The following is a 22,695-nucleotide window of genomic DNA, read 5'->3' on the forward strand; positions in this document are numbered from 1 at the left end:
GTGCCTCTGGACTGGATATCATTTTAACTTTCTGCATTATACCAGGGAAAACATCGGCAGCTGTTGCCTTGTGTTGCACTGAATCCTCTTTATACTGAAGCCAAACCTGCAAGTATATCTAGCAGTGGTAAGGCTCCTGCATCTATGAGCTCCCCAGTCATTGACTTGATGAAGATGAGAATTCAGTGCGTTGCATCAAATCAGTAGTTCTAGGTTTTCCGTTCTCGGGGAGATGCTGCGTCACCAGTAATGTCACTAGACCAGTAATCTAGAGAGCCAGGTGGATTCATATCCAACCACAGCAGCTGGTGGGACTTAAATTAATAAATCTGGAATTGGAAGTTAGTCTCAGTAATGGTGACCATTATAATATTATCAGTTGTCATAAGAAACCACCTGGTTTACTAATATCCTTTAGGGAGATAAATCTGTCATCCTTATCTGGTCTGGCCTACATGTGAGTCCAGATCCTTAGGAATGTGGTTGACTCTTAACTTTCTCTGAAATGGCCAAGCAGGCCCCTAGTTCAGGGGTAAATAGGGATGGACAACAAATGCTGATCGTGCCAGCATTGCCCACATTCCACAAAATAATTAAGGTTTGATTCCCAGTTTGAGTGGTAGCAGCCAGGGTGGTGCAAGGATACAATGTAGTGGCTCTGGGTGAGGCAAGGGGAAATTTTATGTATCAGCAAGGACTGTTTGGTCACAAAAGCCCACTCCTTTTTCATAGAGCGATCCTGCAGTAACCCCACATTTCTGTCTAGAATTGCACCTCACTCCAGAACTCAGCCAAATTGACTGCTTCATTGATATTTTCTTGGTAACTCGTTTTGCACTCTATTTGCTCTCTGGTTGAAATAAAGACCCACCTAATTGTATCATATTAAATAGGACAGAATTTAAAAATTAGCCAATCAAATTTGGGGCACGGTGGTTAGCATTGCCGCTACAAAGCGCCAAGGATCCGGGTTAATTCCAGCCTGGAGTGACTGTGGAGTTTGCATATTCTCTCTAAGTGTGGGTTTCCTCTGGATGCTCCAGTTTCCTCCCACGGTCCAAACATCTGCAGATGAGGTGGATAGTCCCTTAAATCTGTGGGGTTATGGGGATTAGATGGATGGCAGGCTTGTGTAAACTGCTGTGTTGGAGAGACAGGTGCAGACTCAATGGGCCAAATGGCCTCCTGCAATAGGACTTCTATTAAACTACAATACCCATCAGAATCAGCCAGTTGAAATAGGCAACTCTGTGTCAGAATAGCAAGTGCGACTTAGATTTTCGTAACAAATGTCAGAACTGTTTTGGGTACACCAAATGTTTCAGCTTTATAAAAGTATTATGTTCAAACCCGCAGGAGTTATCGTTTCTCGATGACAAACAGACTTTCAATACATTGTGTCTAACAAAGCAATCTTGGATCTGGGATGAGTCGCTTATTGACAAGGTACTAAGTGGCACAGTGAGTTGGCGCGTGGCCTTTTCCCACTCTAAATCCCTAACTTTCTATAGCCCTACAATATTTTGATAATACTGCACTCTGATCTTTTGTGCAGTCATAAGATCTAGGAGCAGGAGTAGGCAATTCAGCCCCTCGAGCCTGCTCCACCATTCCATACGATCATGGCTGAACTCAACTATTTCCTGCCCGTTCTCCATTACCCCTCAACATAGGACTAATTAAAAATCTATCTTAAATTTACTCAATGTCCTGGCATCCACTGCAGTAGTGAATTCCACAGGCTCACGACCTTTTGGGAGAAGTAATTTTTCCTCATTTAAAAGCAAAATACTGTGGATGCTGGAATCTGAAACAAACAGAAAATGCTGGAAAATCTCAGCAGGTCTGACAGCACCTGTGGATAGGGTCATGCCGAAGGGTCATCTAGACTTGAAACATTGGCTCTATTCTCTCTCCTTTTATCACCTAATGCCTCAATTAGATTTCCCCTCATTGTTTTAGATTTCTCCTCATTGTTTTAAACTCCAGAGAGTATAGGCCTAAAGTGTTCAACCTCTCTTCTTCATAATACAAACCCCTCACCTCCTGGAATCAATCTAGTGAACTGCCTCTGAATTGCCTCTAATGCCATGACATCCTTCCTCAAGGAGACCAAGACTGTACACAGAAATCCAGGTGCTGTCTCACCGATGCTTTGTATAGTTGCAGCAACACTTAAATACCAACATTTTTGATTTGAGTTATTATCGTCACATGTATTGCGATAGTGAAGAGTACTGTTTCTTGTGTGCTATACAAACAAAACATACTGTTCATCAAGTACATAGAGGAGAAGGAAAAGAGAGTGCAGAATAAAGTGTTAGTCATGGCTAAGGTACAGAGAAAGATCAGCTTAGTATATGGTAGCCCATTCAAAAGTTTGGCAGCAGGGAAGAAGCTGTTCTTGAGTTGGCTGGTATGTGATCTCAGACTTTTGTATCTTTTTTCTGATGGAAGAAGGCGAAAGATTAGTATGTCATGGGTGCATGGGGTCCTTGATTATGCTGGCTGTTTTTCTGAGGCGGTGGGAGGCTGGTTTGCGTGATGGACTGAGCTGTGTATGCCCTTTGTAGTTTCTTGCAGTCTTGGTCAGAGCAGGAGCATTACAAAGCTTTAATACACCTGGAAAGAATGCTTTCCAAGGTGCATCTGTAAAAATTGGTGAGAGTCGTAGTGAACATGGCAAATTTCCTTGGCCTCCTGAGAAAGTAGAGGCATTGATGAGCTTTCCTAACTATAGCATTGGTGTGGAGGGTCCAGGACAGGTGGTTTGTGATCGAGAAACTTAAAGCTTCGACCATTTGCATTTCATCACTATTGATGTGGACAGGGGCATGTCCTTCATCACATTTCCTGAAGTTGGTGACTATCTTCTTTGTTTTGCTGACATTGAGGAAGAAATTATTCTCATCACACCATTTCACCAGATTCTCTCTTTCCTGTGCTCTGTCTCCTCATTGTTTGAGATCCAACCCACCATGGTGATGTCATCAGCAAACTTCAAAATGGAGTTGGAACGGAATTTGGTGTCACAGTCATAATTGAATAAGGAGGGTGGGTTAGGAAGTCTGGGATCCAGTGGCGGAGGAAGGCACTGAGTCCTAGGCCACTTTCTTTCCTTATTACCTGCTATACCTGCATAGCAGTGTTCTGCAACTCACTCACGAGGACACCCAGATTTCTCTGCAACAAAGCACCCTTCCATTTAGATAATTTGCCTTTCTGTTTTTAATCACCAAAATGGATAACCTCATATTTATCCACATTAAACTCCATCTGCCACACTTTGGTCCACTCATCTATTATCCATTTGTAAGTTTCTTATTTCCTCATTGCAACTTGCTATCCCATCTATTTTAATGTCATCTGCAAATTAGCTATGGTACCTTCTATTCCTGTGTCCATGTCAGTTATAGGACTGAAGTGGTGGATCTTGAGTCCATGTCACACAATCTGTTACTCACATGACTTGCCTGGGCTTGCACATCTCACTTAACTGTCCTGCCTGGAGACAATACACATCTCTTTAACCTATGCTTATTGCTATCTCCACTCACACTGCGCCTTTTAAGACTTGATTAGGTGTAAAGACTGGCATTCTAATCAGTATTCTGTAAACTGTGTGTGCCTTTATATGCCCTGTTTGTGATCTGAACTCCCCACTCACCTGACAAAGGAGCAACGCTCTGAAAGCTAGTGGCGTTTACTACCAAATAAATCTGTTGGACTTTAACCTGGTGTTGTGAGGCTTCTTACTGAGTTGTATAGGATACAGGGATAGAAGGTACCATAACCAAATTTGCCATGGTACCTTCTATAGATCTCCCAACTTTCCTTGGTCTCACCGTTGATCTTTAGTTAGACCCTAAACTAAGAATTCTCTCCCTAAACCTCCTACCTCTTTTCTGTGGAGCACTTTTAAAAAGTTTCCTTTTTGTCTAAGCTTTGTTACCTGCCTTAACATTGTTTTCTATGGTTTTGTTAGTTTCAGTCTGATCACTCTGTAAAAAATCTTTGGTGTTTTGCTGCGTTAGAGGCACAATATTAATGCAAGTTGTAGTTCTTTCACCTCTGCATGGATTCAATACCAAACTAGTTTTCTGAAATAGGATCTGTCTTCTCTACTGCTTGTGAGGGTCCTCAAAGTGTTAACCAACATTAAACATTCTCATTCAGCTACTCTCAGTTCAGCACCAACCATTGGGAAAATAAAATGCAAGATGCACTCTGGTACAGTAGAAAGTGCTTATCTGATGTTGGGACAATGTACAATGATGGGGATTGGTTAATGGAAGCTTTCAGCAGTGAAGCCTTGTCATCTGCTAAATAATGGAAATTAACATCATTGAGAGCATCCAAATTTTAGTTGTTGCAATACTACGGTGTCAGACATTTGGGCTCAGGAATGAAGAACTGTACAATCTGAAGAACACAAACTGAATTTAATATTTCATAACTGTAAGGTTGATTTGTCAGCTGGGAAGGAATTGGTGTTAGTGCGCTGTGCAATAGCTTCGAAAATTCTAGCAGGTAATTGAGAATGTGGATAATCAGAGCATGAATAATGGAGGTTTCACTGCATTGTACATCTGACTCGGGTATGGAGAGTCTTTCTCTTCTTCTAGCAATGTTCCAGCAAGCTTTGAGAGCACTTGATGCTGATTTCATTTGCCTCAAAGTATCCCGCTCACCTTCGCTAATATCTCTCACTGATTCCCTTTTGATCAAGTTTGATTTGATAACTGAGTGATGCAAGAGTGTTGGGAGACTGTGCTAAAGGCATATGTAAGTACCAGTAGTAATAGTTACCTCCTTCCATGTTCCTGTAAGGATGAAGGATAAGTATGGCAAGTTTTGGGAACCTTGGATAATGAGATGTTGTAAACCTGGTCAGAAAAAGAAAGCATTCGTTAAGGCTGGCACAAATGAACCAAGTGTCAAATACAAGGAAAGTAGAAAGAAACTTAAGCAAGGAGTCAGGAGGGCTAAAAGGGGTCACAAGCAGTCTTTGGCCAGCAGGATTAAGGAAAACACCAAGGCTTTTTATACACAAAGAGCAAGAGGAGAGAGTTGGCGCACTCGAGGACAGGGAAGGGAATCTTTGCGTGAAGCCAGAGAAAATGGGCGGGGTATTGGATGAGTACTTTGTGTCAGTATTCACCAAAGAGAAGGACTTGGTGGATGTTGAGTCTTGGGGAGGAAGGGTGTGTGGATAATTTGGATCATGTTGAGATCAAAAAGGCGATGGTATTGGGGGTCTTGAAAAACATAAAGGTAGACAAGTCTCTAGAGACTGATGGGATATACACCAGAATACTTAGACAGGCAAGGGAGGACATTGCTGAGGCCTTAAGAGAAATCTTTGTATCCTCACCGGCTACAGGGGAAGTAAACACAGTAAAAAGTCTGACAACACCAGGTTTTAGTCCAACCGATTTTATTTGATAATAGACTCACAAGCTTTCGGGGTTAGCCCCTTCGTCAGGTGAATGGAGAGTTCTCTCCATTCACCTGACGAAGGGACCAACCCCGAAAGCTTGTGAGTCTATCAAATAAATCGGTTGGACTAAAACCTGGTGTTGTCAGACTTTTTACTGTGTTTACGCCAGTCCAACGCCGGCATACCCACATCATGACTACAGGGGAAGTCCCAGACGATTGGAGAAGAGCCAATGTTCCTTTTTATTTAATAAGGGTAGCAAGGACAATCTAGATAATTCCAAGCTAGTGAGCCTTACATCAGTGTAGGGAAATATTTGGAGAGGATTTACTCCACTTTGGAAATAAGTGAACGTATTAGTGACAGGCAACATGGTTTTGTGAAGGGGAGGTCATGTCTCACTAACTTGATCGAGTTTTTTGAAGAAGTGACGGAGGTGATTGAGGGTAGGGTAATGGTTGTTGTCTATATGGACTTCAGAAAGGCTTTTGACAGCATTCCTTATGGCAGACTGGTACAGAAAGTGAAGTTGCATGGGATCAGAGATGAGCTGGCAAGTTGGATACAGAACTGGCTTGGTCGTAGAAGATAGGATAGCAGTGGAAGGGTGTGTTTCTGAATGGAGAGCTGTGACTCGCGGCATTCCTCAGGGATCAGTGCTAGGACCTTTTGTTGTTTGTAATATATATAAATGAGTTGGAGGAAAATCTAACTAATTTGATAGTAAGTTTGCAGATGAGACAAAGGTTGCAGATAGTGATGAGGACCATCAAGAAATATAGCAGGATATAGATCGGTTGGAGTCTTGGGCAGAGAGATGGCAGATGGAGTTTAATTAAGGTCTAATTCAGATGGGAAATATACAGTAACCCTTGAGAGAATTGATAAGCAGAGGGATCTGAGTGTACAGGTACACAGGTCACAAAGTGGCAACGCAGATGGAGAAGATGGTCAAGAAGGCATATGGCAACCTTCGTTGGCCAGGGCGTTGAGTTTAAAAATTGGCAAGTCATGTTGCGGCTTTGTAGAACCTTAGGCTGCACTTGGAATATTGTATTCAATTCTGGTCGCCATACTACCAGAAGGATGTGGAAGCTTTGGAGAGAGTACAGAAGATTTATTAGGCTGTTGCCTGGTATGGCGATATTAACTATGAGAATAGGTTGGAGAAACTGTGTTTTTCACTGGAATGACAGAGGTTGATGGAATCTACGGGATTATGAGGGACATGGACAGAGTGGATAGTCAGAAGCTTTTTCCCACGGTGGAAGAGTCAATTCCTTGCATATGTTTAAGGTGTGAGAGGCAAGTTTTTTTTACACAGGGTGGTGGGTGCCTGGAACTCGCTGCCATGGGAGGTAGTAAAAGCAGATACATACGAACTAAGAGCTCAAGTAGACCATCTGGCCTCTCGAGCCAGCTCTGTCATTCAATAAGGTCATGGCTGATCTTCTTGTGAACTCAGCTCCACTTACCTGCCCGCTCAACATAACCCTTATTCCTCTACTGTTCAAAGATTTATCTATCCTTGCCTTAAAAACATTCAATGAGGTAGCCTCAACTGCTTCACTGGGCAGAGAATGTCACAGATTCATAACCTTTTGTGTGAAGAAATTCCTCCTCAATTCAGTCCTAAATCTACTTCCTGTTATTTTGAGGCTATAACCCTTAATTCTAGTTTCACCCGCCAGTGGTAACAACTTCCCTGCTTCTATCTTATCTATTCCCTTCATAAGATTATGTTCTTATAAGATCTCCCCTCATTCTTCTGAATTCCAGTGAGTGTAACCCCAGCCTACTCAGTCTCCCCTCAAAAGCCAACCCTCTCAACTCCAGAATCAACCTAGTGAATCTCCTCTGCACCCCCTCCAGTGCCAGTATATCCTTTCTGAAGTAAGGAGACCAAAACTGTACATAGTACTCCAGGTGTGGCCTCATCAGCACTTTTTACAGCTGCAACATAATCTCATTGCTAGAGGGATGAAGTTTAAGAACAATGAAGAACAAAATTCCATTTGCCGCCTTAATTACCTGCTGCACCTGCAAACCAACTCCTTGAGATTCCTGCACAAGGACACCCAGGTCCCTCTGCACAGTAGCATGCTGCAATTTTTTACCATTTAAATAATTCATTTTGCTGCTTTTCCTACCAAACTGGATGACCTCACATTTACCAACATTGTACTCCATTTGCCAGACCCTTGCCCACTCATTTAGATTATCTATATCCCTTTTGCAGATTTTCAGAGTCCTCTACACACTTTGTCCTTCCCATCGTAGTGTCATCTGCCAATTTTGACATACTACACTTAGGAGTCCCTAACTCCAAATTATCTATGTAAATTGTAAACAATTGCGGTCCCAACGCTGATCCCTGAGGCACACCACTAGTCACTACCAACCAGAAAAACACCCATTTACCCCCACTCTTTGCTTTCTGTTAGTTAACCAATCCTCTATCCATGCTAATACATTGCCCGTAACATTATGCATCTTCATCTTATGTAGCAGTCTTTGGTGTGGCATCTTGTCAAATGCCTTCTGGGAATCCAGATTCAGGTTCCCCATTGTCTGCTGCACATATAGTGTTCTCAGAGAATTCTATCAAATTAGTCAATAGTGACTTTTAAGGGGTGTCTTGACAAATACATGAATAGGATGGGAATAGAGGGATATGGTCCCCAGAAGGGTAGGGGGTTTTAGTTCAGATGGGCAGTATGGTTGGTGCAGGCTTAGAGGGTTGCAGTGCCCGTTCCTGTGCTGTAATTTTCTTTGCTTTTTGTAAAAGAGGAGGTTTGCAGTCACAGTGGACTGTATAGAAAAAGCAGAAACATGGGAGAAAGTCTCTGCTACTGCTGCTTGTTTCTTAGAACTAATTTTTGAATTGAAAAGCCCAAATACAGAGCTAAAACCTATAGTGCAGCATGCTGTTGCCATCTTTGGCTGGAGGAGTGAGCAGCCATGACTAGGTGGCACTCAGATTGGAATTCAAGAATCTAGATTGTTGGGAGACTGAGGAAGGGGCATTGTTCAGCAGTTTGAGGCTCTGGAAAGGAATGAGTTGAGTTGACAATTCAGTGAGTCTTGAATTCAGCAGCAAGGATGTGGAAGATTATAGAGGGCAACATAGCTCGTCACCCAAATAATGATTTCAGCCCAATCCCAAGCTGTCATCTCCAAACTGTCGTGGAAAATAATAGAGCCTTTTTACTCTCTCCTTGGCTGCTTGAAGTATTTCTGCCGCTGGGTGGTTTTGATCTGGTTCCAGCAGAAACCATTTGAGTGTGGGAAAGGTCAGATTAGCCCAACCAAATTGTGGGGACTGTGGTTAACTTCCAAAGTATCAGTGTTGGTGGGTTGGGAATAATCCAGATGGGAAGTGGAAGTTTTTTTTTATTTTGAGAGGTTGGGCAAATGAAAATTGAAAGGCTGTCCTTTCAGAATTTCAGAAATGTGCTTCAGGGTAGTTGGAGAAGATTTGCGAGCATTAAGAAAGGGTGGTAATGCACAGTCCTTATCTATAAATAAGGACACCAGGGATACAGGACACTTTCAGTTGGATCCTCAGTGGACAGAGGGCAAGGATAGAGTGAGTAAAGCATTTGAGGGTGCTAATTTCTGCACATAATTTATAAAAGAAATATATATTTTCTACACAAGACCACATAATCTGTTTGAACCAAAAAAAGGTCAAATAAAGGTTGTGGAACATATGGGGCTCAGCTTTGAAATTAATTTTTCCCACCTCAAAGGCAAATCGTTCAAACAAAAATTGTCTTCCCATATTTGGGAATCACAGGGTATGTACTGGAATCAAATCGCCTGTTAATTTGTGCTTGAGAATGGGCGTGTCCAGCTCTACACACTGCTCCCTGCATGAGCTCTTTTTACTTCAACAAAGGCATAATTAAACATAATTCCACATATCAATTAATACAATTCCACATGAGGCTTGAATGCCCCACTGACACTATTTCAGAACATAAGGAACTGGCAGAAGTGAGTGGGGAGGGGAGGGGTGGTTTTGGGAGGGTGGGGAAGACAGGTTCATCGTGGCTGCTAGCCGTTGGACACTGATTTTAGATAATTGGCAAAAGAACCAGAGGGGAACAGAGAAGTATTTTTTAAGTAATGAACTATGATCTGGATTGCAGTACCTGAAAGGGTGATGGAAGCAGACTCAACAATCACTTAACAATTTTCAAAGTGGAATTGAATAAATACTTGAAAGGGAAAAATTTGCCGGGGGAATTAAATAGCTCTTTCAAATGAGCTGGCACAGGCATGATGGGGCAAAAGGCCTCCTTTTTGTTTTGTATGATTCTATAGAAGATCATTCAGCCCTTTTCAGTCAGTTAAGGGCTGTCCAATATCTTGACTCACATTTACCCACCTCCATTCCATCTCCCTGAACATCTTTATCAACAAAAATGCAAAAACAGCTGAACCTGCCTTTCATCAGGCGTTGGCATCTAACTAGTCTGAAGTTTTAACGGAAGGTGGGAAGTGTCTGTTTGGCCAGACGTGTGCTCAGACAGTGATTTGTCTTTCATTAATTCCTGGGATGTTTGAGTCAAACAGGAGTTTCTGTGACTCATTACACCATATGACATGGCAGACGCACCTTTTTGCATGTATATTTGTGCAAGTCTAGATATTATACGGGTTTTGTGCCATCATGTTTCTGGGGATGCCATGAATTGCTTGTCGTCAAACCTTCATTACCTTCAGATTCAGGAATGTGTTTAGATATCCAATTCCAAGACCCCCAGGAGGATCTTAAATTATAAGGTTGTTTGGTGCCACGTTGAGTGGAGGTTTCCAGTTGAAGGTGTAATGTGATTTATTCTGTTTTTCAAGCTTGCCAAAAGCACTAAGCTGACAAATAACAAACAAAGAATTACTTTAGGGCTCACTCCAATATATGCAATGCCCTACCAAAAGAGAAAATGCTGGAAAATCTCAGCAGATCTGGCAGCATCTGTAAGGAGAGAAAAGAGCTGACATTTTGAATCCAGACAACTTGTCACAGCTTTGACAAAGGGTTGCCTAGACTCGAACTGTCAGCTCTTTTCTTTCCTTATAGATACTGCCAGACCTGCTGAGATTTACCAGCATTTTCTCTCTTGGTTCCAGATTCCAACATCCGCAGCAATTTGTTTTGATCCATATGCAATGCCCTCCAGCATTCGTATGGCATGTGGGTGAGGAAAATGCCAGGTTCCACCCTCCATGATGGAGCAGCAGCTGAACTATTAATGTTGGTCTTCATGACTTCAGGAGAAGGGAGGGGAGCACACCCAGAGCTCTTGCTGCCAGTCACCTAAAATCAGTCATCCCTGTAAGAGTGTAAGCAAATGTCAGTCAGTATTTGGTGAGAACTGAAATGGATATATCTGTTTCCACAGTCAAACACCTACCAATCCACATCTTTGTGGGAAAAGCAGTCATTTTGAACAGTACTGGATAGTAAGTTAATAGCGGCACCTTAGCATCAGTCAGTGGACTGTGGAGTAGGACGAATCATTATACCGCAGAGATCAGAGGTATTGTAACAATTAACAGTTGGATCTTAATCCACACTTCAGTCAAGTTTGTGATTCAGTGAATTTGTGGAGGTTAGTGATTTTTTTTTTTGTTGGGTACAGTACAAGCAAACAACTAGTCCTGGGATGTATTTTTATTCACTTATGGGATATGAATGTTGCTGGCTAGGCCAGCATTTATTACCCACCCCTAATTGCCCTCGAGAAGGTGGTGAGCTGCCACCTTGAACCGTTGCAGTCCATGTGGTGTAGGTACACTCTGTGCTGTTCTGAATTTTGACCCAGTGACAGTGAAGGAATGGTGATGTAATTCCAAATCAGGATGGTGAGTAACTTGGAGGGGAATCTTCAAAGTGTACCTGCTGCCCTTGTCCTTCTAGGTGGTAGTGGTCATGGGTTCAGAAAGTGCTGTTAAAGGAGCCTTGGTAAATTCCTACAGTGCATCTTGTAGTTGGTATACATCTGCCACTGTGTGGTGGTGGTGGAGGGTTTGTGCTGGGAATGCCATTACACAGGCATCAAAGGTGTTATTTAAATATACATTGCTGTTGTCTTGGAACAGCAGCTATCTTTCCTTTATTGTACCTTATGTTTCTTTGTAAGTGGTATTTAGTGATGAGACTATTCAATACCTTCAATATCAATGAATCTTGTGGGGGAGAGGAGATGGAATAGGATAGTTGGTCACTCATTGGTAGTGGATGTATGGCTCAATCAGGCGTTGTCATACTATGACTGCAGTACCAGCAACCAAATGGAACCTCTGCCCCTTGCACAACAAAACATTGGTTTTTCTACTAATCAGTACTAAAAACTACACACAGCACCTCTCAACAAGGAGCAAATAAAAAATTCCCTGCACACAGACGATGTGCTTGCTGCTGTCTGTCTCATTGGGTTATTGCTAGCAATGGGACTATATGAAGATGCCGCTGCTTACTGCCATCCACTTCTGCTGCAGCCCAAGATGGGCTGGGCCATCCTATAGAGCTGTGCTCAAGTGACTAATTTTGTGGTTTAACATGGAGTCCATTGGGTCATTGTGCAATCGTGTCTTCTTGATGTCTGAGCAAACGTGAAGAGTGAGGTTACCGGAATGCATCGTTCTCTGTCCTGGGTTCAGCAAACCTAACCAAGAAAGCCATATAGCAACTGAGGTACCTTGGCCTAGTAGGAAATGTGATATTAAATTAATAAATATAGAGATTGTCAGACAAAGACCTAGCTTCATCTAGCTTAAACCAGTTTGGTAGTTATATTGGTGATTGATAATGACAAATTATTACCTCTAATCAAATTGGCCCACAACAGACCCTGATGTGAAGTGAAAAAAAAACCATTGTGATGTGGAGGTTTTGGATGGTATCAGTTTAAAACCACCATTTCCTTCAAGCATGCTACAGTTCATTTGTTGAAATGGTTAACTGAAACCTTGCCAAAAACCTAAATGTGGAAGGCAACTTTGGTGTACTCAGTTCAGAAGATAAGATTTGGAAAGGATTTAATGTCAAAGTGTCTAAGAGCTGATGTATAGACATTGCAAGGATTCACACCAGTGAGTTTGCTTTATTTTAAATAGGCACGAATAATTCTCACTTGGCTTGCAAACCCAACACAAGGAAGTTTTTGTATTCTGCGGAGCAATGGGTTAACGTGCTTCAGCTATTTAAAGGGTTAATGCTTTAAAACACATTGTTATTCTGGCTCTTGAGGTGATTGAATAGTGCCCAAGAGACTGGGTTAGGTTGTGTCAAATATGGGATTTCAAAAGGAGAAAACAATAAAATAGGAGTGAAACCGAGCTCTGTTGAAAGATGTAGTCTTTCTTTACTACTTTACAAGTTGAGCGTCATGCACAAGAAAAATGCATTTGAAAAGATGCTTATTTTGAATTTGATTACTGGGCCATTCTTTTTAATGAAATTCTACTGCCAGCTGTTCACACCTGGCTTCACATTCTGTATTCAGATGGCATGTTTTTAACAACTGAACAATTCTGGGGAAATTACATGGACAGTGGAGTCTTGAACAGCTTTAATATTGCTTGTTCTCAGTGCTCTGGCCTTCTGCAGTCAGTGTCAATCCCCAGCTGCACCACCCCTAATTAAATGTGATTTTATTGCGACTAGCCAACAGTTGGGAAGATGTTACATTTTCTTAAAATCATCCCTTCCTGATTATTCCTTCACTTGAGGCTAATTTAGATCTGGCGAGGATGCTACATTGTCACCTCACTGTTTGAGATCTCACCTCGATGCATGCTGAGTCCATATAAGCTAGCAGCCAGTCACCTGCTGTGGCCTATTTGGTGCAGTTGCAGTCATGCCAAAGATTTGCCGGGGCTGTGGGGTCGCCCATTCCAATGTAAATGCTGAAAAGTCTTCCAGAGGCTGGCATGTTGGATTGGGAGCAGCTCAAGCACTCTAGTTGAGTATTTTTATGCACAATGAATGCATTTTGTCCTTAGTCAATCCTCATGTAACACACCAGCCCTATTTCAGAACATAGGAGGGGGACAATCAGTCCCTCAGGACTTTCCCAGCATTTGCTTTGATCGTGGCTGGTTTATATCATGATCACCCCATGTTGGCCATTACCCCAAACACATTCCTAACAGACATCTGTCAGTCTTGGTTTCAGGATTTTTAGCTGGGAGATGGATCCAGATCCCCTCTACCCTTTGTGTGAGGAACTGCTTTTTGACATAACCCCTGGATAATGTGAATTTTAGAATTAAGCTCCCTTGTGCTAGACTGCTTCACCAGATAAAATAGTTTTTTACTGAAAATAATGTATTTGTTCTTTGTCCTTTAATTGCAGGCTATTGTCAAATGTCAAGCACAGAGAATAAATGATAGGATTGTACCTGGCGTGACTGAGTATCGCAGCAGTGTTGGGTTTTCTCTCTGCGGCTGCTACTACCTGATCAACACCGCTTTTACATTTCTACCTTTTAAAAAAAAACTATCCCCTCTGGTTTGGGAGAATGTTTCTGCTGCACGGAATGGGGAGGACTCTGTTGATACTGGAGCTTCTGGAGGCTACAGCACTGGCGCACTGGCAGAATGAACCAGTGCAGATCATCAAAGACTTGGACAGCCAGATCGAGGCCTCCATGCACTCAGTGGTCCTGGAACAGGACCCGCCGCCCACTGTGTCCTTCAGTATCCCGGATGGCTCTGCGTACATTAGTCGGGCTTTTACAATGAGAATCCCAACTGAGGTGCTGCCTGCCCACGCAGTGCTTAAGGTAATTGTTTCACTCAATTTTCACTGCCTCATTGTAACTCCATGTTACAAGTCACACCACGAGTGTACACTGAGTATGTTCTGTATTGTAGAAGACTCGTTCATTTTTCACCTTTCCTTTTCCTTTCACAACATGCTGCTGACAAATGCTTAAAAGAAACCATCAGAAATCCAAAACACACCTACTGGTAATGGGAGTGAGGGGAGGGGGCTGAAATATGTACTTTAATGAAGTGGGTTTGGAAAACCATTTGCACGAGGCTTTTACCATAGGATAATCCTGTTGGCTTCCCCTAACCGTGAGAAACTTATTAGCATTCATCGCATCTTTCATTTTACACCTGCATACCAAAAGAAAATCCTGACTGCACCTTTTTATGCTAGAGGCAGTGAGCCACACTCCTCCAGGGCTTCAGATTCAGTCCCTTGCAGGGAGCCATACTGTCCACAAGGGGTCCAGATTCAGCCCTTGGCCCCAGCGACACCGAGATGAATGATCTTTGCATCCCAGCTGGGTTCAATACTTGCCCGCTCTCTGCTGCACTCATTAATCCTCGCCCTTGACACGGTGAAGGTTTGTGATGAGGATTTTATTGTGAATCAATGATTCAAGTGTCCACCTGTTGATCCAGATGATTGGCACAGCCTTAAGATCTGGATTACATCCTGACCAGTTCCAGCTGAAGGCTTGTACACACTGCCTTATTCAGTGATGTACAGCTGCCCAGCCAGAATGTAAGGCTTTAACTTTCTGCAGATGTTGCAGGATTTTAATAACTGTAAAAACTTGCTTTCATAAATTCTCACATTTTGCATTTCTAAACAATTCCATGAGGGATGTGTGTATCAGGGCAGCTTATCTCTGGAATCTGAGGAATTTGTGGCCTGTTCTGACTGCAACTTGTGAATGAGCTTTTTATTATTAAATTCGCCTTTCATCCTGCCTTCCTCCTCCTGCTTGAGTCAGTCCCAAAGGGCACAATCAACCCACTGTACACAATGGCTGGTCCTCCTCATGACCTTATGTTGAGTGTGAGCTTCACTGTCGAAGTGTCTTCACTTCAGAAAATGATCTGGATTTGGACACAATTGAAAATCCTCAGCAATTATTACTCATCTCTAGTTTCCCTTGAGAGGGCAATGGTGAGCCTTCTTGAGCTACTGTAAACTGTTGTGATGAAGGTGCCATGGGGAGCTGCAGGAATTTGACCCAACAGTGCTGAAGGAATGCTGCTATACATCCACATTGGAGTGGTATGTGCCTTGGAAGTGATGTTCCCATGCATCTTCTGCCTTTACCAAGATAGTGGAGCTCACGTGTTTGGTTTTGGCTGGTTACTACTGGCTAGCAATTGGGAGCAAAAATAAAATCCCTCCCACCCACAACATCCCCAAAAAATGTTGTCAGTCTCCTTTTTGGACTCGTTTATACAGTTAAGAATAGAAGCTGAATTGAACATGGAGCTTTCTTGGTCAGATGGGTTTTGTTCTTCACACAATGCTGAACTGAAGACTGCTCCCTCTGGTGGTAGAGATCCAGTTTTATACTTGTATCCACATTAAAATTCCAAGTTTGTCACCAAACCCCAGGACTTGTTGGCCACAGAAGGAGTGTTCATAATGTTGGTTGACAATCAGCCTGCTAATCCTTCCATCGCTTTATCACTGTTCCTTAGAGGAAAAGGTATGTGTGTAAAAAGGACACAGGCAAAAGCCACATCCTCTTTTAGACATATGCAACGTTTGCTGTAGTGAAACAGTAAAAGTGCTTTACAAGAATATATATCCAGGCACAAGGAGATTTTAGGACAGGTGACTAAAAGCTTGCTAAGGAGAGTATTCCAGAGCTTAGGACCTTGGCAGCTGAAGACACAGCCACCTGTGGTGGAGTGATTAAAATCAAGAAGGCTTGAGAGTTCAGAATTAAAGAAAAATCCAAGGTTATAGGGCTAGAGATTACAGATAGAGGGTGTCGGACTGTGGAGGGATTTGAAACCAGGATGAGCATTTTGAAATGGTGGTTTTGCAGACCAGGAACCAGTGTAGATCACCAAGTACAGGAGTGATGGGTAAACTGGAGTGGATGCTTGTTAGAAGACAGGCAGCAGAGACCTGGATGATTGAGAGTTTATTGAATGTAGAACATGAGAGGCTAGTCAGGCATGCATTTGAATAGTCAAGTTCCAGAGGTAACCAAAGTGTGGGGTTTTCACCAGATTCCCTGTCTCTGTCTCAGCTACTGATGAAGTTAGAGATGGAAATGGGTGGCTTGAGTCATGGTATGGATATGTGACTGGAAACTCACCTTGGTGCCAGATTTGACGACAAAGTTGTGAACAGTCCAGTCTCAGTTTTCAGGGAGAGAAATGGCATCAATGTCAAGGGAATTGAGTTTGTAACCAAATGAAGATGATGGCTTCAGCCTTCCAAATATTTAGTTGGAGGAAATTTCTGCTCATCTGGTTCTGGATGTGGGACAGGTGGTGTGACCAAGATAATGAGTGGGTCAAGAGAGGAGGTGGTGGTGAATTACAACAGGCTGCAGACAGCAAATGTGGAAAAACAATGCTGTACTTTGAATAAGATGCAAATGGTGAGAACAAGGAAGGGGTAATTTACTTTTGTCACGGCAACATAAGATGTTATTTTGTAACTTTTGAGAAATGTTTTGGTACTGTGATGAACAGAAACCAGATTCTAGCGAGGAGTTCCAGGAAAGGTAGGCAACGATTTGGGAGGCGGAAGCACATTCAATATCTTTGGACAGGGACAAGAAGGTTGGAGTCGGGGTGGTAGTTTGCAAAGACAAAGGTTGATTTTTCGAGTGTTGGGGCGTTGAGAGCAGGACAATACCTGAGGAGAGTGAACAGGTAACAGTATCCACTAATGTGGGAGCTAGTAAGGGAAGATGGGTGGTCAGTAGTTTGATGGGAATAAGCTGATGGGAGCTCCTGGACAAAGGCATAAAGAGAGAAATGAGGGAAAGAAACAAATTTGGGGCCAAGAGCTGGGTGAACCTGAGAGAGAGTTTGGTCCAGTGTGGGGGAAGATGCAGGTGGCCTTGATCTTTGTGACAAAGCTCCCCCTCCTTCTTCTCCTCATTGGAGTCTGAAGTTTGAGGTCTTTTGCTTTCTGATGTGTGGCTGCAGAGCCCAGTCTATTTAATTGCAGTAAATGTTTGGAGGTTGCATTGCCATTGTGTTTCAAATGATGGAAAATACCACCCACCAATTTTATACAGAGCCAAGCAATTAATCAAATCTGCTTGAGAGTAAGTTGCTTGGAAAACAAAGGAAGATAAATAGTAGCCTGTAAACAGCTTCAGTCGTCAGCACAGAGCCATGAGGCTGATCCCCAATATTGAACATTTCAGTTATGGGAGAAGATGGAAGCTGTTCAATCTGCACAGGAGGAGTCTGAATTTCTCTCACTGGATCAGGGTGACTGGTTAGACCAACATTTGTTGCCCATCTGTGATTGACCTTGGGAAGCTGATGGTGAGTTGCTGCCTTGAACCACTGCAGGCCATGTGTATGTAAACCCACAGTGCCGATAGGGAAGGAGTTCCAGAATTTTACTCAACAATAGTGAAGGATTAGAGATACAAGTCAGGATAGCTTGAGAATCATGATCTCATTGAATGGACCAGACTCAATGGGCCAAATGGCCTTCTGGTCCTGTATCCTCTGGTTTTCTGGTCCTGTCTCTTCTGGCCTTATGGAAGGGACCTTGCAGGTTGTGCTATTCCCAAGCATCTGCTGCCCTTGTCCTTTTAGGTGGTGGAGGTTGCAGGTTTAGAAGGAGCCTTAGTTGCTGCAGCACATCTTGTAGATTGTACACATTGCTGCCACTGTGTCAGTGGTGGAGGAAGTGTGTGTTTAAGTTGGTAGATGGGTTGTCCTGGATGGTGTCAAGCTTCTTGTGTTGTTGAAGCCGAACTCATCCAGATAACTGAAGAGTTAGTCTGACTGTCCTGTAGATGCTGCACAGGCTTTGGGGAATTAGAAGGTGAATTACTTGCTGCAGGATTCCTAGTCTTTGACCTGCTCTTGGAGCCACAGTATTTAAATGGCTGGTCCGGTTCACTTTCTTGTCAATTATAACTCCCAGTATGTTAATAGGGCATTCAGCAATGCCATTGAATGTCAAGGGTAGATGGTTAGAGTCACTCTTCTTGGAGACGGTTATGGCTTGGCATTTTTGTGATGCAATTATTACTTGCCAGTCCAGGCCTGAACTTATTTCCAGGTCTTGCTCCATATGGAAATAGACTGCTTCAATATCTTGAATTTCAAATGGTCTTGCATATTAAAAATTAAACCCAGACTATTACTTCAAATTGAACTAGAATCTCAGGACATAATCACATTGGCCATTTGGTACCTCTTACCTGTGTCTGCTGTTGGACCAAGCTATCCCATTCACCCACACATTCAAACCCTGTTACCCCATTGCCCTGCTAATTTGCAACGGGGCACTAAGTCCCGTGTACATAAGTTCAAACTAGGAAATGGAACTTTAGGACTAATAAACAAAGCTGCAGAAGCGTTGTTTTTTCGAAGAATTCACACCTTTGTTTTCAAATCCCTGCAAAAACTTGCTCCTTTCTATTCCTAGAACCACCTCCAGCCCCTACCGTCACAACCCCTAGCAACTTAGCAAGGCTTCTTTGACAGCACCTTTCAAATCAATGCCCATCACCTAGAAGGACAAGGACACCACCACCTGGAAGTTCCCTTCCAAGCTATGCATCATCTTGATTTGGAAATCTATTGCCGTTCCTTTAGTGTTGCTGTGTTAAATCCAGGAACTCCCTCCCTAACATTACTGTGGGTGTACCTACATAACATGGACTGCAGTGGTTCAAGAAAGTGGCTCACCACCATCTTAAAGACGTTTAGGCATGGGTAATAATGCTGTCTTAGCAACCTCATGTCCCATGAAAGAATTTTTAAAATCTCGATCTCTCCAGTCCTGATTTCATGCACATCATCTTGGGGTTTTCTTCACTCCACTGTTGGTGGCAGTGCCTTCAGCTGCCTTCCCTCTGCACTTTGCTCCCTCAATCTTTCTGCCACCCCACCTCTTCCCTTTTTAAGATGTTCCTTAAATTTACCTCTGAAGCTTTTAATCACCTGGTCTGATATCACCTCAGGTAACTCATTTGTCCAGTGCTCTTGTGTCTTAATTTTACCATATTAAAGATTCAATCTAAATGCAAGCTGTTATCACCAGATTTGTTTAGTGTTGGTGACTCTGACAGAGGAATAATTAAATTTTGAGCCAGTATGCTTCAATGTTACACTCTTAAATCATCTTGTCAAATTATTCTCCCCACCTCTGAGCATCTTTTAATTCCAGTGTTTAATCTGAAATACTCATGTGATTATCCTCCCAAACAGGAGCTCTGTGTAGAACTGTACCAGTGTGTTTAGCACCATTTTGGTGGATGTAGTAATCCTGTGCATTACATCGCTGAGCTCCTGGTAAGCACAGTAGGAAGTCTCATAACACCAGGTTAAAGTCCACAAGATTGCCTCCCCTGTTCTGGGTGGGACCTCGCCAGCCCTGGAATCACATCCTGCCATCTCTTGGTGTCTCCATCTTCTTGAAGGAAGATCTGCTTATTGAACTGGACCAGGATCTTCACAAAACCAACATTTGCATTCAACAGGGAGTCTTTCCTTTTTGATCAAGGAGGTAGTGTTAGCAATGAGGAGATGAAACAGGTTCTTGGCTGGAGCAGTCACTGAGGGAATGCTCCAGGTTCCTTGTATGATGTACTGCCCCAGCTGATAAATGGCACTTTGCATTGATTGTGCACCTCTAATGTCAGAAAATACCGCAAAGACGCCTTCCAGGAGTGCAATCAAAGCAAAACTGACATTGAGCCAACAGAGGAGACATTGGGATTGGTAAGGAGATTGGTACTTCGCGTGGCCATAATCAGGAAAAAGGGACTCTCTCTGGCTTGATTAGGGGTTTCCAGAGCTTGGGGCTGAGACAGCTGGAGGCACAGCTGCTAATGGTGGTGTAAGGGAAATGTGGCATAGTTAATCAGCCAGAAATGTAGTAGAATTTCTGGATGGTTGTAGGTCTGGAGGAGGTTTTGGAGGTGGGAAAGAGGGAGGCTTAACAGACCCCAATTAACTTCCACTCCTTTCCAAGTGGTTTGACGGCATAAGCAACTGGCATCCTTAGGAGCTATGGTTTGGTGATGGTGCGTCATATTTCCATCATAAACAGGGCAAAGATAGCAACCCTAACCATCAGGTTCACTAATGTACATATATCACCGAGTATCTCGCAGATGGATTTATTGCAAACCCTCTTAGCAATCTTTATTTTTAAATGCAGGTCAGAAACCTGGGCACCGTGCAGCCTCTCAGATTGAGTTTATTTAAAGTTTGTTTAAAGTTCTTGACTTGTTTAGATGCTCCCCCATTCTGTCCGCTGATCGGATATAGCCCTGTTTTTTATGGATCAGTGCAGAGTAATTAAATTAAACCAGAAGTGTAATAAGAGCAGCAGGAAGCAGAGTGATTGAATGCAGCAACTTGAATGTGGAGGTTGTGGTTATTTGGACCTATTTTTGGTTTTCATTTCTCCTTTTGTGTTCTCTTGACCTGTTGATCACCTGAGAGGATCCTGGGGTGGCTATTCTGCAGCCTGCTGTTCCATTGGGCACTTGAGTATAGGTGGAGGCCATGCTTATAAAATGATAGGCACCGGTTATGACTGAGTGGTAGTGCACTCCTGCCTTTAGAAAGTAGAGGGTTTAAGTCCCACTCCAGATACCTGAGCACAGTGTGGGCTGTCACTCTAGTACAACACTGAGGGAACACTGTACTGTCAGTGGTGCTGTTTTTCTGCTGAGGTGTAAAAACGATCTGCTCCCAGAGCAGGGGAGTTCTTTCACCCTGGTGTCCTGACCAATGTCCATCCCTTAACCAACACTGCTGAAACAATCTGCTCATTATCATAGTGTTGTTTGCAGGACTTCACATAAAATGGCTGCTGCTTTCTATCCATCAGAATGGTCACCATACTTCAAAAAAGCTGTGTGGCAATAGTGCTTTCCGACAGGAATGGATTGAGATGGGGTGACATTTGGAGAGAAGGGGATATGGCTTTTCACGTTGACTTGCCAATGAAAGGATTAATAACAGATTTGGTGGGGGCTGTGTTTACTGACAGACACATTGATTTGGATGTTCATAGGGTGGGGCAGGAAGATTAAATGAGTGGTGTGCTTGTTGGAGAGAACGTGGAAGATCCGAACGTAGATCAGTTAGGTGGCAGGTATGTGAGGATCTGAGGCCACTCTGGTCAGGGGAGCTGGGGGCAGACAGCAGTAGGTGAAAAACACTTTTCTGAGTATCGAGGGTATGAGGCTCCAACAGCATATTTCTGCTCACCGTTCCATGACTGAATAGCCCACCTCTTGTAGCTTTGGAAGAGTGGCCCTTTATGCTAGGTAACAGACCCATGAGATTGCACCTTTTTTCAAAAATTAGCTGAGGTAGGAAATCAGATACGACCCTCAGGTTAACATTATTTTGACAAAGTCAGTGCAGATTGGTAGCATGAGATGGCATTTCAATGTAAATTGTGAGGTGGGGAGAGGGAGAAGTTCCTGTTGAGTGAGCAGAACACAGCATGGCTGTGAGCTGGGATATGACTGATTTCAGGTGCTGCTAAAATGGATCGTGTATTCTACTTTTTCCTTTTGTGCTGCTCTGATCTACCTTTTTTAATTACAATCTGACTGTACAACCTGCCCACCCTGCTCTTGTCATAGTTGCTCTGCAGGATTCGACATCCATCTGACCCCTTAACTCCCCATCGTCTTAATCCCGAGGCAACGTTTTTGAAGAAGATTACACTTAGAACAAAACACAGGCCCAAGAAACTTTTGGAAACTCATGCAACAAAGGCAAAGTGATTTTATTGTGCTGCACAAAGAGCCTTTATGCTGCAGCTGTGCACATACAGGCAGCTCTGACTCCACACTTGTTCTCGAGTAGCCAGCACTATTTAACACTTAAATAAAAACACTCCAGTACTCCGAGCAAAATTCAGTTTCCACGTACACCAGTTTTTATATATATTCAAAACTTTTGCTGTGTTTGTGAACTTTTCTAAACATCGTAATTTAAAACGAAACTGTTCCACGTTTAGATGCACTTCAGACAGACGTTTTCAACCAATATACTTCCAGTCAGGACTGTTTCGTATTCTTCATGTTTCATTTATTATTTTTAAATTTCAACCCCCTATTGACCTACACTGCCAACAGTTTAAGTGCCTTGAGATTTTTTAAAAGACATTAAAGGTACTACATGTGTATACGCAAGTTGCTGGTTGAAATTGCCCACCGGTTTCTGATTCCCACAGGAACTGGCAGCACGAAGCACCTTGTCTCAAGCAACTGTTTCTTTTTGAGTGAGTTTTGCTATT

General features: G+C 42.9%; 1 protein-coding gene across 6 annotated transcripts in view; it reads left to right on the forward strand.

Moving 5' to 3' along the window:
- Nucleotides 1–22,695, forward strand: part of dag1 (dystroglycan 1) — a 103,883-nt gene that overhangs the window by 51,438 nt on the left and 29,750 nt on the right. For 3 of the 6 annotated variants that reach the window (XM_080184319.1, XM_080184326.1, XM_080184332.1), the window contains 2 exons: nt 1,357–1,446; nt 13,807–14,236. In XM_080184319.1, the coding sequence (XP_080040445.1) occupies nt 13,973–14,236 (264 nt within the window). In that variant the 5' untranslated portion in view covers nt 1,357–1,446; nt 13,807–13,972. The remainder of the gene's footprint in view (nt 1–1,356; nt 1,447–13,806; nt 14,237–22,695) is intronic. The other 3 variants (XM_080184312.1, XM_080184344.1, XM_080184338.1) reach the window with 1 other exon arrangement.

This window comes from Carcharhinus amblyrhynchos, chromosome 3 (genome assembly GCF_965287045.1).
Source record: "Carcharhinus amblyrhynchos chromosome 3, sCarAmb.v2.hapA, whole genome shotgun sequence".
Lineage (NCBI taxonomy): Eukaryota > Metazoa > Chordata > Chondrichthyes > Carcharhiniformes > Carcharhinidae > Carcharhinus > Carcharhinus amblyrhynchos.